General features: G+C 40.8%; 1 protein-coding gene across 1 annotated transcript in view; it reads left to right on the forward strand.

Annotated features, from left to right (window-relative positions):
- Positions 1 to 1,519, forward strand: part of ANXA5 (annexin A5) — a 29,914-nt gene extending 28,395 nt beyond the window's left edge. The window contains exon 13 of the mRNA XM_010346717.3: positions 989 to 1,519. Within this exon, the coding sequence (XP_010345019.1) occupies positions 989 to 1,051 (63 nt within the window). The 3' untranslated portion in view covers positions 1,052 to 1,519. The remainder of the gene's footprint in view (positions 1 to 988) is intronic.
- The last annotated feature ends 13,313 nt before the right edge of the window (positions 1,520 to 14,832 follow it).

The following is a 14,832-nucleotide window of genomic DNA, read 5'->3' on the forward strand; positions in this document are numbered from 1 at the left end:
CCTGATTCTTGTGTTAAGTCTAAAATCTTAGTGGCATGATTAAAGCAATGAGTTAAAAAGCTAAGCATATTTCCTGGAGTAGAGTTGATGGCTGCCAAGTGAAAGCATGGGTATTGATGTGGCTCTTGGTGAACTCAGAAGCATTATTTAATACTGGTGACAGATGACTCAAGGAACCAAACCCCTTGGCTATGATAATAATGTGTTCTTTCTGTCTTTTATCAGTTCCAGCTGTCTTTATTAGTCCTTCTTTTATTTCATGTCAGCTTTTCCTGTCTGTATTGTCTGTTATCACCTTATCTCTGATGCTGGTTCCTAATTCAGGAAAGAGCCAATCAGATCATATTGGGAGTAAGTAAGGAGCTCCTGGGTATTAGTATCATTTTTGTTCTTTTTAAAACAAGGTGTTCTGTGGCCTGTAATTACATTTAGCTTAAGGCCTTTTGACTTTTTTTCTTTTTCTTTTTGGTGAAGGTTAATGTGGACCATGTGCAAAACAATATTTCAATTGAGCAAAAGCTTTTAGTTTAGTGTGCATGTGGTGTGGCTGGCCTGAAGGACACTAGAGAGCTTACCCATGCACTCGTAGCTTGAAACATTAATTTATCATGCATGTGTGCATGTGAGATAAGCAGATGCAAGCATGTCCTGCCTTTCTGTCTCTGAGGCAGAGCCATGACAGCCCCGCAGCCCCAGCACTGCCTATGTTAGCCAATATATGCTAAGTGATAGAAATCTATTTAGAAGGCTTGCTTTAAATATAGTTGTTCAAGTTTCCCTGTTTTTTGTGTTACCAGAGGGAATACTGAGTGTCTGAGGTTACGTTGGTAGGAAACTCCCAGCCTAACATTCCTGATGTGAAGGTCACAGATTACCCACTTGGGAGAAGAGACTTATGAATAAAATTTGTTGCCAGTCATTTGTTAGTTTTAAAATTTTCTATGGCTTCTGTGAGTCATGGAGGTTAATGGAATACATTTGGTTTCAGGGAGATACATCTGGGGACTATAAGAAAGCGCTTCTGCTGCTCTGTGGAGGAGAAGATGACTAATGTGTCACGGGGAAGAGCTCTCTGCTGTGTGCCTGCACCGCCCCACTGCCTTCCTTTAGCACCTCTAGCTGCATTTGTATGCCAGTGCTTGACACATGGCCTTATTCACACTAGCATGCTCTCCACCAACACATACTCATCTTAGAAGAAAATAGTGGTGCTTCCTTCTGATCTCTGGTGGAGATCTCACTATCTCTTCAACTGCTGTAGTATTAAAGTGTACTTATGTTACTAAGTTTAATGCCTGGCCATTTATATTTTTTTCTTTAAGAGGCCAGATTGCTTTTAGCCTTTTTTAAAAACTTCATTTATATTACATTTATAACCATGATACCTTAATCAGAATCTTAGCCTTGAAATTGTGAACTCCTGGAAATGTTATTAGTCAAGTTTGCAACTAAACTAAACTGGCAAAATTATGGTGATTGTATTCAAAAGATTAATGAAAAATAAACATTTCCCCCTGAATTATGTGTGCATGTGTGTTTAGATTTATTGTTAAATTTATGTATTTAACAATGATCTCTTTTTAAGCTAATAATTAACAATGGTGTTAGTTGAGAACTGAATTTACAGTTGGTCTTTTGGGCAATAAGAAATGCAACACCACGGACTGAATTTCCTATTTAGTATGGAAGAGAGGGAAAATTGAAGGAGTTTCCGGTTTATTTGCACCATGTTTATTTAGGTATCTATTAAACCAATGCTTGTGGTGCTACTTGCTTAGTAGAAAAGCTAGTTATAAAACTTAATGCAAAAATTCAAAGTACTACCTTTCTCTTTCCTCTTTCCTATTGTGAACTTCCCCTCCATTTACCATCTGTCACCTTCTTTGAGATAAATAAAAAAGTATTTTTTTTTTTAGAAAGAAGCAGTTTATTGATCTCTTCTAATATTTACCTTTCAGTTTTCTGTTTTCAAATTGCCGTTACAGTTGGTGTCATTTTTTTTTGTACTTATGCCCTTCTCGATGCCTTTTTTTTTAAAGCAAAGTGATTGCCATTAATAAGATTTTTTAAATAAAATGAACTAATATTCCTTTGAAAACTTTAAAATAGTGATAATATTCTTTTCACAACCTTTGATGCTTATCAGAATAACCAGGGGAATCTTAAAAATTGTGTATACATGACATTGGATTTTTTTTTTTTTTGAGAGGCCTCAGGCAATTTTGATATAGAGGCAAGTTGAGAATCAATTGCTTATATTTTTCATATGGAAGATGATATGTTTCAAAGAGTTATGTTCTCTAAAATATACAATGTGTTTTAAATATAAGCCCTGGATTATATAAGTCATAACTTCAAAAGAAATCAACCAGTGAGCTTTAACATTTGCTATATTTTCTGTAGGTCTAATTAATAGATCTGAAAATTTATTAATAAAAGAATAAAAAATTAAAAAACACAAAAACCATTTGCTATATTTATCTACTTAGTGACCTTCTTCCTAGCTCTTTCTGTAAGTTTATTGGGAGACAAGTAAGTTTTTGTGGAACTAGATTTGCTGATTCTAAACGCCATGCAAAAAAAAAAAAAAAAAAAAAAATTGTTTGTAAAACGTAAGAGAGTAGTGAGGGAGCACTATTCTTTACATGAATCAGACTATAGATCCTGAATAGCTGAAACAGCATAATATTGGAGCATGAATAGACAGAAAGATAGACCAAATAGCAAGTTCAGATATGGAAACAAGTCCTTTGGAAATTTAGTATATATTAAAGGTAGGCCTTAATTTGCTGGGTAAAGATAGTGTTTTTTTCTAACAAATGGCATGAAGACATTTGGGCAGCCATCCAGGAAAATATAAGGCTGGTTCTGTACCTCATATGTCAGGTAACTCTCAAAATGAAACAGATGTAAACTTAAAAATCAAATCATAAACATACGAGAAAGAAGCATGGGGGTATTTCATCACAGCTGTGGCTTTTAGGTTCTCTGGGAAGCAGATGCTGAGATGGAGTTAGGGATGCAACAGGTCTATTGAACGAAACAGGCAGAAGGCAGGATTGGGGAAGGGGTGTCATCAGACTGCCCTGCAGACCTGACCAAATCTCCACCAGTCCCATGTGGAACTCTGAGGCAAAGATTTCTTGCAAAGAGCCCTGTGTGAGACAGAAGTGCCTGGGCTCTGTGCCACCACCTTGCTCAATTATTGGCTAAGTGTCTTGTGGAGAAGAGCTTGGCTTAGCTGAAAAGCTGAGGCAAAACTTGAAGGAGATTAAGAGTTGGAAGCTGTCAACAACCCACATTTTTCACAGCTTGAAACTGAGTCTTCTTGAAAGGAGATCTGAGTGGTGCAGTCCCATAACTCCCATAATAATCTTGAAGTGGGAGGCCTTTTTATCACCCAAAATCCAGAAGCCATAGGAGAAAAGATAATTATTTTTGATTATCTAAAAATCAAAAACCACATGAAGAGGGAAGGAAGACCAGGCACAGTTGCTCATGCCTGTAATTCCAGCACTTTGGGGAGGCTGAGGTGGGTGGATCACTTGAGCACAGGAATTTGAGACCAGCATGGGCAACATGGCAAAACCCCATTTTTATTTAAAAAAAAAAAAAAAAAAAAAAAAAAAAAACAAAATTAGCCAGATGTGGTGGCACACACCTGTGATCCCAGCCATTTGCGAGGCTGAGGTGAGAGGATTGCTTGAGCTCGGGAGGACAAGGCTGCAGTAAGCCTGGAAGGAGGGAAGCAGGGAAAAGAGGAGGAGGGAAGAAGGGAAGGAGGGAAGGGAGGGGGGAGGGAGGGGGGAGGGAGGAGAGGGAGGAAGAGAGGAAGGGAGGAAGGGAGGGGGGAGGGAGGAGAGGGAGGAAGAGAGGAAGGGAGGAAGGGAGGGGGGAGGGAGGAGAGGGAGGAAGAGAGGAAGGGAGGAAGGGAGGGGGGAGGGAGGAAGGGAGGAAGGGAGGAAGGGAGGGGGGAGGGAGGAGAGGGAGGAAGAGAGGAAGGGAGGAAGGGAGGGGGGAGGGAGGAGAGGGAGGAAGGGAGGAAGGGAGGGGGGAGGGAGGAGAGGGAGGAAGAGAGGAAGGGAGGAAGGGAGGGGGGAGGGAGGAGAGGGAGGAAGAGAGGAAGGGAGGAAGGGAGGAAGGGAGGGAGATGACCGCCAAGGAAATTTAAAGGACAAATGAAAAACTGGGGAAAATATTTGCAGTTCATACAACAAAGATCTAGTCTCCTTAGTACATGCAGACACACCTTGTTTTATTGTACTTTGCCAATAATTTTTTCTAACTGAATTGTTAAGTTTGTAGCAACCCTGCATCTAGTCAGTCTATCAGCACCATTTTTCCAACAGCATGTGCTCACTATATCTGTGTGTCACATTTTGGTAATTCTTGCAATATTTTAAACTTTTTCATCATTATTATGTATCTTATCTTTGTACATAATAATATGTGATCAATGATCTTCTGTGTTAGTATTATAATTAAGGTGCCATGAACCATGTCTATTGAAGGCAGTGGGCTTAATGGACAAATATGTGAGTTCTGACTGCTCCACCAACTGGCTGTTCCCCCATCTCTCTCATTCTGTCCCTCTCTCTCTGGTCCTCCCTATTCCCTGAGACAACACAATGTTGTTAGGCTAATTAATAAGCCTGTAATGGCCTCTACGTGTTCAAGTGAAAGAAAGAGACTCACACATCTCTTACTTTAAATCAAAAGTTAGAAATGATTCAGCTTTGTGAAGAAGACATGCCGAAAGTCAAGGCAGGCTGAAAGCTAGGCTACCAGTGCCAAATAGCCAAATTGTGAGTAAATGTAAAGGAAAAGTTCTTGAAGAATATTAAAAGTGCTACTCCATTGAACACATAAATGGTTAAGACAGTGAAATAGCTGTATTGCCGATACAAAGAAAATTTGAGTGGTCTGGATAGACGATCAAAGCAGTCACAACATTCCCTTAAGTCAAAGCCTACTCCAAAGGAAGATCCTAATTCTTCAGTTATACGAAGGCTGAGAGGTGAGGAAGCTGCAGAAGAAAAATTGGAAACTAGCGGTTTTGGTTCATGAGGTTTAAGGAAGGAAGCTGTCTCTGCAATAGAAGAGTACAAATTGAAGCAGAAAGTGCTGATGCAGAAGCTGCAGCCAGTTCTCCAGATGACCCAGCTAAGATAATTGATAAAGGAGGCTACACTAAACCACAGATTTTTAATGTAAACAAAACAGTCTTCTATTAGAAGATGCCATTTATATCTAGAGAGGAGACATCAACACCTGGCTTCAGCTTCAAATAGCAGGCTGACTCTCTAGGGGCCAATGCAGCTGGTGACGTTAAGTTGAAGCCAATGCTCATTTACCATTCCCCAAACCCTAGGGCCCTTAAAAATCATGCTAGATCTACTCTGCCTGCATTCTATAAATGGCACAACAATTCCTGGATGATAGCACATCTGTTTATAGCATGGTTTGCTGAATATTTTAGCCCACTTTTGAGATCCACTGCTCAGAAAAAAAAATTCTTTTCAAAATACTTCTGTACATTCACAATACTCCTTGTCACTTGAGAGCTCTGACGAAGATTTAGGAGGACCTGAATGTTGTTTTCAGTTCTGCTAACACAACATATATTCTGCAGCTCATAGATCAAGAAGTAATTTCAACTTTTAAGTTTTATTAAGAAATAAATTTTATAAGGGGATAACTGCCATAGATACATGATTGCTTTGATGAATCTGGACAAAGGAAATGAAAACCATCCTGGGAAAGATTCACCATTTTAGATGCCATTGATTTGGTGTGTGCTTTATATATATATATACATTTTCTATATAAATATCAGATATATATACCTAATACAAACACAGTGGCTTAAACTATCATAAATGATTATCTTATAGTTCTGAAAGTCAGAAGTCCAAAAATTACTATTACTGGACCAAAGTAGAGGTGTGGGCAGGACCATGTTCTTTTCCGTGTGCTCTCAGGAACATCTATTTCCCTGCCTATTTCAGCTTCTGGAGACTGCACACATTCCTTAGGTTATGGCCCTCCTCTATCTTCAAAGCCAGCAATTGGTTAACTCTGACATTGGCTTTCTGTCACCATATCCCCTTCTCTGAAAGACTCTCCTTCCTCCCTCTCTCTCTTTTGAGGAACTTGTGATTAAATTCAACCCACTTGGGTAATCCAAAATAATTTCCTCATCCCAAGATCACATTTGCAAAATCCCCTTTGCCATGTAAGATCGCACATTCACAAGTTTTGGGAACTACGACAAAGATGTTCATACATCTTTGTGGGTGAGGAAAGCTTTTTCTGCTTAGCATAGATCATTTCAAGAACCATGATTTTGTAGCATACACACCATTTTATTTTTGTTAGGGTAAAAGTGATGCTCATTCCAACTTTCTATGTCTTAGGCAGAAGTACAACCTCCAAACAATATGCCTTCAGTTAATTTAGATGAGATGGATGAGGCAAAACAATTTATTACTTGATTTAGAACTTAATTTTAGTTATCAAAAACTTCTGTGGATGTTTTTCCGTGTGTGTGTGTGTGTGTGTGTGTGTGTGTATGTGTGTGTGTGTATGTGTGTGAGAGAGAGAGAGAGAATGTGTGTGTGTATGTGTGTGTGTGAGAGAGAGAGAGAGAGAGAGAGAGAATGTGTGTGTGTGTGTGTGTGTGTGTGTGTGTGTGTGTGTGTGTATACATCCCAAGTCTGGGCAGTCTATTTTGTGCCCAGCGGGTGGTGCTGTTGGCATAGGTTTACTTCCATTACCTTCCAACTACATTTTTATTTATAGTAAACTTTTTTTCTTTTTTCAGCATTACAGGATACTCTATTTTATTTTAAGTTCTAGGAGACATGTGCAGGACGTGCAAGTTTGTTACGTAGGTAAACATGTGACATGGTGGTTTGCTGCATCTATCAACCCGTCACCTAGGTATTAAGTCCAGCACGCCTTAGCTCTGTTTCCTAATGCTCTCCCCGCATCCCCCTTCCTCCCTCAATAGGCCCCAGCAAGTGTTGTTTCCTTCCCTGTGTCCATATGTTCTCATTGTTCAGCTCCCACTTACAAGTGAGCACGTGTGGTGTTTGCTTTTTTGTTCCTGTGTTATCACAGGATAATCTTATAAAATCTTCCTGACCCCAACACTCAGACAAAAAGTGAATCTAGATTTTAATCTTCTTGGTTAGTCATTTGCTGCTTGGTGGTTTAGAATCACTTTATATTCTCATTTTAGGACATTCAGTTTTGTTTTTAAAAGCACTGGTTTATATTCCTTGGTCTGATTCCCACCCTCTCTCCTGCTCCCAGTCCTTCAGTGGAGCACGGAATATGTCTCTCTTTTGTAAAGCTTTAGAATTTTTTCTATGAATGTTGCATATGTCTCTCGATTGTGTTCCCTGAAAGCAATGAGCTATACAGCTGCAGGAACACATAAGAAAAAATATTCCCTTCTGCAGAATCCATTTGCCAGCTAGGTTTTGACATTTGAAATAAAAAAATATTTTAGAAATGTAAATTCACTTATTGCTACCGTTATCTTCTCATACACAAATGGCTCAAAGTACATTCATCATATTTCCCACAGACAAATATGCCTTCCTAATTTTTCTATTTTTGGTGGCTCTAAAGAACCTTCTGAGTAAAAGGCTTCAGATTCAAATATTTGGGAATATTTTTGTTTCATCCTTCTTTGTCTTTTGCGTTAAATCAATGATCAAGTCTGGACACTTCTTTCTTCATTCTGTGTTTTCCATCTACCCCTTCTTTCCATTTCTGCTGCTATCCTATTTTTGGAACCAATTACTGTATTTGAATTATACAAATGACTTACTTTTATTAGAGAAAAATTTTATTATTTTTATAAAGGTAATACATACAAATGTTTAAAAAGTTAAATAGTATGAAAGTGTTCCTAGGAAAAAGAAAAGTCCTTATCTCTCAGCTTCCCACTCCCACTTCATTTCCCATGGTGTGGAACTCTTTTTAACACTTTTATCATTTTCCATTTTTATTTGTTCTAGGTAGTTCTATCCATACTTATAAATAATATGCATAAACTATGATTTCTTCATTCCTTCATTTCAGGTTTTTCTATTGGATTCCTGCCATGGTAAACGGTGGTTAAACTCATTTACCCCATTCACCTTTCATTTTCTCTTCTACCTTCTTCAGCAGACTTGAGACTGTTCTTAGTTCCTCTTTTCATTACCTATGTAACTTTAAATAATATATTTGCATTTTTATTTCTTGTTCCAATATCTATAGAAAGGATCTACTCATTTTGAAAAGTTAGAGCACTAGAGATGGTTCTTCATCTCTCCTCTTCTCTTTTCATTTTCTAACACGTCACCTGTAATTCTGCTTTGAGATTGCTAGGGTTGATTCTGTTTATATTCTCTGATCCCAAGTAAGTCTTGTGTGCTTTGTCAGCATATAGGTTCTGCAGTTAGGAATAAAAATGTTTAGATAATTGACTAATAGCTAACCCAGCTGTGCCTTATGATTTCATTCCCCTTCTTGTATACTTGTCCTTCCCACCCTCACAACACCTGCCTTTATTGTTTCTTAAATGTTTGTAATATCCAAGCATTATGGAATGTTGATGGCACCTTATCCATATTTTTCTTCCTGAAACTTTCCCCCTGGAGTCTCCATCCTTTGATTGCACTGATTTCTCTCTAGGCTTGCTGCACAGCCATCATTCTGGGGGCCTCAAAATGTCAGCATGTGTGGGGGGCTGTTTCAGTCCGTTTGTGTCATAAAGGAATGCCTGAGGCTGCGTAATTTATAAGGAAGAGAGGTTGATTTAGCTCAGGATTCCAAGGATTGTACAGGAAGCGCTGTGCTGGCATCTGTATTTGTGGAGGACCTCAGACTGCTTCCACTCATGGCAGAAGCGGGAGAAAAGTTGGCTTGTGCAGAGGTCACATGATGAGAGAGCGGAGGAGCCGACTGGCTCTTTTAAACAACCAGCTCGCGTGGACACTAACAGCCGGAACTCACCGTCCCCCTTTGGCTGAGGGCAAAACAGGAAGAGCTTTAAACGACAGAACAACGAACTGGGGCTTCCGGTGACGGACTATGGGAGCTACTGGAGGTTCCTGGGCAAGTGGAGACATGGCAGAAATGGTGTCTGGAGAGTAAACTGGCAAATGTTATCACAGTATTTTTCAGACATTTTTTTCATTATTGCCCCCCACCAAAGCACGGATAGACAGTTTTCCCCTAATCGCTACTTCTCATGAAATTTTAAGAGCACAGATAAACGGTGCGTCTGCCTTTGGAGAGAACTTTCCCTTCATCTGCGGTCTCTTTGCTGCGTATTTCCGGTTAGGTCTTCATCAGTCGCCACTTCTTAGCTTTCCATTTCTCGAAAATTTGATGACCTCTCCCTTGTGCTGATGGCTTTCCTTCCTCTCTCTTAGAAGTGTTTTTCACCCCCATTATTCTCATGTAATTGAGTCCACGACTCAGACCTCCATCTTGAACCGGATGTTCTGAAATGACTTCTTTTTTTTTTTTTTTGAGATGGAGTTTCGCTCTTGTTGCCCAGGCTGGAGTGCAATGTCGCGATCTCGGCTCACCGCAACCTCCGCCTCCTGGGTTCAGGCAATTCTCCTGCCTCAGCCTCCTGAGTAGCTGGGATTACAGGCACGCGCCACCATGCCCAGCTAATTTTTTGTATTTTTGGTAGAGACGGGGTTTCACCTTGTTGACTAGGATGGTCTCGATTTCTCGACCTTGTGATCCACCCGCCTCGGCCTCCCAAAGTGCTGGGATTACAGGCTTGAGCCACCGCGCCCGGCCTGAAATGACTTCTTAAGAGCCCATGCTGTTTAGCCTCTTCTGCCATTTGGCCAACCCTGCCAAATTTCTGGTGCCTTTGTCATCCCTAGATTCCTTTGTATGACCAGTATGTTTCCTTTCTTGAAGACTCAGCCTTACTTCTATTACTAGGCCAAGTCTGCCTGTCATAAAGAAGGTCATGGTTAACCATCTCTGTACCCCCTTCACCAAATATCACCAGTTGTCCTCCTGGGTTGTGGGCCAGGTCTGAATGCCCATCTCTGGGTCCCAGATTAGTCTGCAAATCAGAGCTTCTCTTGTCCCTGTGGCCTGGGTTCCTAGGACTTAATTTCTGCCTTGCTTCTGTTTCTAGCAGCTTTGTCTGTGTCAACCTCTCCTCTTTCCGGTTGGCAATCTTGTGAATCTGCCGCAGCTTCAAGATGATTGTGGCTCTCAGGCTCCAGTCTCCAGTTCAGATTCCCTGCTAGTGGGTGCTGTCTGCCTCCTTGGGACCTCATAATCTTCTCCTGGAAACCCAGTGCAAACTACTGCCCGCACCTCCCCTGAGGTGGCCACCTCTTTAGAGCACTTCCTTGTCCTTCCTCATGGTTGACTGTCCTGCTGTTAGCTCAGTCCACCTCCAAACTGTTCTGATCGGGCGTATTTTCTTTCATTAGGCCCTGTCTTCTTTATCCTCTCTGCTGGTTTGGGCTTTTACGTGGACAACAGAAATACTTCCTACTCCCATCTGTTGGTATCATCCTCTGCTATGGTTTGAATGTTTGTGTCTCTCCAAATTTATGTTAAAATCTTAACCTCCAAAGTGGTGATAATTAGGAATTGGGACCTTGTGGGAAGTGGAGCCTCATGCACGGGATTAGCGCTTTTATTCACAAGCCTCATGGAGCTTGTTTGCCCCTTCCACTATCTGAAGACATGGTTGGAAAGTACTATGTATGAACCAGGGAAGAGGCTCTCACTGGCAATCATATTTGCTGGCACTTCGATCCTGGACATTCCAGTCTCTAGCACTGTAAGAAATAAATTTCTGTTGTATATAACCTACTTAGTCTATGATATTCTGTTATAGCCCCCCAAATGGACTAAAACATCCTCCAGTTTTATACATCGTGCAATCTACACATTCTCAGTGGGGGCAGTGTCGCTCCTAAGCGGGTGAAAACTGGTCATTAGAAGCTGAAAAATCTTACTCTTTTTATGTTTATATATACAAAGCACACATACAAACACACACACATATATGTGTATATATGTACACACACACACACACACACACACACACACACACACACACACACACGGTCCATAAACAGATATACAGTTTATCTATGAAGGTTCTGGGATGGGGAGACAATAATGAAAACAATTTCTTTTTTGAGATGGAATCCCTCTCTGCTGCCCAGGTTGTGCAGTGGTGTAGCTCTATCTATCTTATCTGTCTATCTATCTATCTATCTATCTATCTATCTATCTATCTATCTAGATGGAGTCTCCGTCTGTCGCTAGGCTGGAGTATGGTGGTGCGATCTCAGCTCACTGAAACCTCTGCCTCCCAGGTTCAAGCAATTCTCCTGCCTCAGCCTCCCAAGTAGTTGGGACTACAGGCACGCACCACCATGCCCAGGTAATTTTTGTATTTTTAGTAGAGACAAGGTTTCACCATGTTGGCCAGGATGGTCTTGAACTTCTGACCTCGTGATCCGCCTGTCTTGGCCTCCCAAAGTGCTGGGATTACTCCAGCCTAGTGACAGAGCAAGACTCCATCTCTCTCTCTCTCTATACACACACACACACACACACACACACACACACACACACACACACACACACATATATATATATATATATACTCTGCATACTGCACTCCAGCCCTGACAACAGAGCAAGATTCTGTCTCAAAAAATATTGTTTTCATTATTGTCTCCCCACCCCAGAACCTTCATAGATAAACTGTATGTCTGTTTATGGACTGTGTGTGTATATATATATCTGTGCTTTTTATATATACACATAAAAAGAATAAGTAAATATATATGTGTGTGTATATATATATATATTTATCTTCTTAACTAAGGTAATGAGCACCTTTATCATCAAGCAGAGCCAGTGTTTTGCAGACATAAACCAAAAACTCCACAGAAGACTAAGGTCATGGTATTCTCATTTCTCCTGTTTAAAAGAAAAAAAACTAAGCAAACAATGGTTATAACAGCTAGAGCCAGGTAGAATTTTAAAAGTCATAAGAACTTCAAGAAGTTACAGATAATCACTGATATTGAGGATCATCTCTTTTTGTGAAGAAAAGTAATCCCTGCTTAAGAGCTTAAAGTAATTTCAGTCTAATGGAGCAGCCTCCCCTCTGGGCCTGCTAAATAGGAGACAGAGGGGGAGCAAAAGGGAGAAAAAGAAGAGATGTTGATTCAGCTTCAATAAACTTTTACATAATTTTTATATCTAAAAATGTAGAACAAAATGATTTTCTTTTTTTTTTCTTTGAGACAGGGTTTTACTTTGTCACCCAGGCTGGAGTGCAGTGACTCAAATGTGACTCACCATAGCCTCGACCTACCAGGCACAAGTGGTCCTCTTGCCTCAGCCTCCCGAGTAGCTACAGGTGTGCAGCACCACGCCCAGCTAATTTTCGTATTTTTTTGTAGAGACAAGGTTTCACCATGTTGCCCAGGCTGGCCTCAAACTCCTGGGCTCAAGCGATCCCCCAGCCTTGGCCTCCTAAAGTGGTAGGATAACAGGCATGAGCCACCATGGCTGGCCTGAACGAAATGATTTTTCTTATTATGTAGTTAAGCTTATATCATTTCAAAATATTAAATTGTGTTTTTCAGTACATATAGGTCGGAATGCCCACAAAAATCTTTTTAGTGTTTAGGGTGTTAAAGGTCTTTATTTAGCCTGGGGAAGTGCAGATCAGGGTTTTGATTGGAGATCCTGGAGGCTGGGATGCATCTGAGTGAGGTGGGTCTAAGGGAAAGGGGTGCTGGAATGGGAAACCCCAGGGTTCAGCAGGGGGATGTGGATGGGGTGTCTGGCAATCATTCTGCTAATATGGGTGCTATACAGAAATATCTGATGTATCTCAGGATACTGAAAAAGAGTATGGCTCTCAGGCCAGACCAACTAAGTTAGAATCCCTTCTCCACCAATTACCAGCAGGTAATTTAGCAGGTTACTTGATTTCTCTGACATTTTCCTCATGTATAAAAAGAAGATAATATTAGTGCACTTCATTGAGAATTACATGAGTTAATAATAGTGAAAGTACACCTGGGCAGAGGAAATGCTCAAGCATGGGCATTTCTACATCCCTAGCCTCCAGTGCCATGGCTGGCATGTGGAAAGCATGTGACAAATACTTGCTGAATAATAAATGTGGGACTGCCTGTGAGATGAATGAAGCAGACCGTTCTTGGGTTGTTACTAATGAATAATGCTGAGAAGATCCTGATTCCCGTGGATCTTTATTAAAATACAATCTTAGGTAAAATGACTACTTTTATGTTATCAATGTCTATTGCTAGGTTCTGTACACACACACACACACACACACACACACACACACACGAAAGGGTCATTATTACTACTTTCATGTTTTTTTCTGTTTTCGTTGCTGCTGCTGAATTCTCACCAGGAAGGAATTAAAATCTCATTTCCTCACTGACACCCAGAAAGAAAAGGTTGTCATTGCGTTCCCCTAGGTTTGAGCTGTGAGAAGCATCTCTGGTTCATGAGTTTTGAGGGGTAGGATTGGAAGTAGGATGAGGGGATTATGTAGTATTACCTCTGAGCAGGAAGGCAGGCTTTGAGTAGAGAAGATGAGATAGAGCCCTAAGCCTGGGATGGCAGGGAGAGTACAGTGGGGCCCTTTCTGAAGGATTGCTTTGTATCCCAGTCCCAGTTCCCATGAAGTACCTCGGAAGACCGCAAGGTCGTTGATGCGGTTGGGCAGTAGGGGACTGAGGAATGAGAGTGTTCTGGAGCTGCCCTTGCGTGTGAATCATCCAAACTTGTATCTTTTCAGAGAACAAAGATGAACTGATTACCTTAGAAGCCCTTACAATATATATTTTTAATGAGATTGGATAAGCCCTGTCAGTTTCTTGTGTGATATCAAGGGAAGGGGAGTAACTCACAAAGCATGATGAAGTTTGGGGAGATCTTTTATTAATATGGAAGAAGTGGAATTTGGATTCTTACATAATATGATTTTTAAAAAGAGAGAATAGCATGAAATGGCTGCATCTTAGTGTTGTGGGGCAAATGTGAAGCATCTGTAGTATATAGTTTAGCTGATAATTAGCTGAAGATGGACATAAAAGGAAGATTTCTAAAATTATTATTATTTTGTTTTTTGAGACGAATTCTCACTCCATCACTTAGGCCAGAGTACAGTGGTGCAATGTTGGCTCACTGCAACCTCTGTCTCCTGGGTTCAAGAGAGTCTCTTGTCTCAGCCTCCCAAGTAGCTGGGATTACAGGTGTGCACCACCACACCCAGCTAATTTTTGTATTTTTAGTAGAGATAGAGTTTTGCCATGTTGGCCAGGCTAGTCTTGAACTCCTGACTTCAGGTGATCCACCCTCCTTGGCTTCCCAAAGTGCTGGGATTACAGTTGTGTGCCACCATGCCCAGTCTCTTCAATTAATTTTTGATGAGAGACATTGCTCTGTAAATTTGGAGTTTTAAGGTGTATATTCACAGATTATTTTCTCCTTAGGAACTGGATTGCTAAATTTGTGTAGGTTATTATTGAGGCACACAGGCAGCCTAAAACATGCCACAGTCATTTCAACAGTCTGCTGTGGTGACTTGCTGGGGGGTTCACTTGGCAGGCAGCTCCACAGCATTCCCCATCTGTTATTACTTCCCATCAACCACTGCATCAAAGGCCTTGCCATATTCCAGGGCACCTTATGGGACTTGGAAGTGGAGTGCAGGCTGAAAATTATCGAGAAGGAATCTCTCTTCTGCCCTTCTACGGCCTCATCTCACTTTCCTTC

This window comes from Saimiri boliviensis, chromosome 3, assembly GCF_048565385.1.
Source record: "Saimiri boliviensis isolate mSaiBol1 chromosome 3, mSaiBol1.pri, whole genome shotgun sequence".
Lineage (NCBI taxonomy): Eukaryota > Metazoa > Chordata > Mammalia > Primates > Cebidae > Saimiri > Saimiri boliviensis.